The sequence below is a fragment of the Propithecus coquereli genome, unplaced genomic scaffold, assembly GCF_000956105.1.
Source record: "Propithecus coquereli isolate 6110/MARCELLA unplaced genomic scaffold, Pcoq_1.0 Scaffold136, whole genome shotgun sequence".
Lineage (NCBI taxonomy): Eukaryota > Metazoa > Chordata > Mammalia > Primates > Indriidae > Propithecus > Propithecus coquereli.
The window spans coordinates 2,383,246-2,384,807 of record NW_012137858.1 but is presented as its reverse complement, the minus strand read 5'-3'; the positions used below and the strand labels follow the sequence as shown (position 1 = coordinate 2,384,807).

The 1,562-nt window shown below is 35.7% G+C and overlaps 1 protein-coding gene across 1 annotated transcript in view; it reads right to left on the bottom strand.

The window, feature by feature from the left end:
- NRXN1 (neurexin 1) overlaps positions 1–1,562 on the bottom strand; it is a 1,407,118-nt gene that overhangs the window by 19,844 nt on the left and 1,385,712 nt on the right. The window contains 1 exon segment of the mRNA XM_012638853.1: positions 181–268. Within this exon segment, the coding sequence (XP_012494307.1) occupies positions 181–268 (88 nt within the window).

The following is a 1,562-nucleotide window of genomic DNA, read 5'->3' as shown; positions in this document are numbered from 1 at the left end:
TTTTTTTTCAATAAAGGTGGAAAAATTTATCCATGTAAAAAGCAAGGACCCTTATCTCACAATGAGCCATTACATAATAAGGGAGTTTTCTAGAGATTCATGTAAGGTTTTTCTAAGGAATATAACATGCAACAAAGATTTACAGTAAAGCCAAGGAAGTAAGAAAAAAAGTCGACTAACCTAACCCACCTGAGCTCGGCTCACAGGGGTCAATGTCCTCATCATCGCTGGGACACTCTGCTGAGGCCACAAGGATGTCATCTGTGGTCTGCAAAAGAATCACATTCAGCAGATTAATTTAAAGGGTCCTAACAGATCCTCTCATCTTTGTCCCACTGACAACTGAAACACAGTTTGTTTATGCCTCGTGAGTTGAAAAAGCAAATTCGATATTTTTATTCTCAAAGACACAGAACTTTAGATCTCGTATAGAAGTATCTGCATATTTGTGAAAACTTGATTACACCTTATTTTACATGAGAACGTAGAAATAGTGATAGCCAACTTGTAGATAACTATCCATTCAACTGCAGAGAGAAGCTGCACACAGTAGCACACAGAGGTTTAAAACAACCTGGCAGAAACAGATGATTTGAAATTTATTACAGCCCTGGAGTGCTACAATGTATGCATCAGTGGGCTTTATGTAGTACTTGTGCTTGGCTTCCTAAAAGCTGAACAGCCATAACCTTTTACATTCATAAACAGGTAGAGTTGGAAGAATCTTTGAGCTATAGCTTGTTATTATTAGGAAATACAGATTAAGGAGAGAATTAGATATATCTTCCACTGATGCAAAAAGTGAAGGAAATACAGTCCATTTAAGGGACTTTTTTATTTTTGTAAGCTTTCACATTTGAATCTCATTTTTGTAATGTTCCGATAGCTAGTATTGTTTCCCCATTGTCCTTTTCATCAGTAATGTTTCATAATAAAGGAAAAGTGAATTTAGAGTGGGGGAGGGGAAGAGGTGACAGTTTTCTCTGTGACATTCTAGTTGCTTCATTGCACTTACAGCAAAAAAGATAACGATCACTGTAATGAAAAGCAGAGTGTGTAAATCCTAGCAGTAAGTCACATAATCAACACATTGACAAGCACCAAAGGTGGTTCTTTATTGCCACTTACAAGCAGCAGTAAACTCGGCGTAGATGTTGCATGGAAATTTGTAAAGGTTCACATCAGATTTGGCTAATGCTAAGGTAAAGCAGAGAATCCAAGGTACAAGAAGAAAAACACCTCATTACATCTGCTAAGGATTAAGGAGATTAGAATTGTTTAGACAATACTCAGAACTGCAACAATTATGCAATCCGCATTTAAAAGTGGAATTAATACAGGTTCTACTTCAGAGAAAAAGCAGAAATGTGATATGGTTTACTTTCATTAAAGGAGCACCTAATGATGTCAGAGATTGAAGTATGAATAAATAAATTTTAAGAAAGTTGTGGCATTTTGAAAAATGGAAACTAGAAGTGATGCAATTTTATGACAAATATTAGGCTTAAAAATCTTTCAAGTGTAGGGTCTTTAACAATAAAGTGTTTTTTTCAGATGCTGAT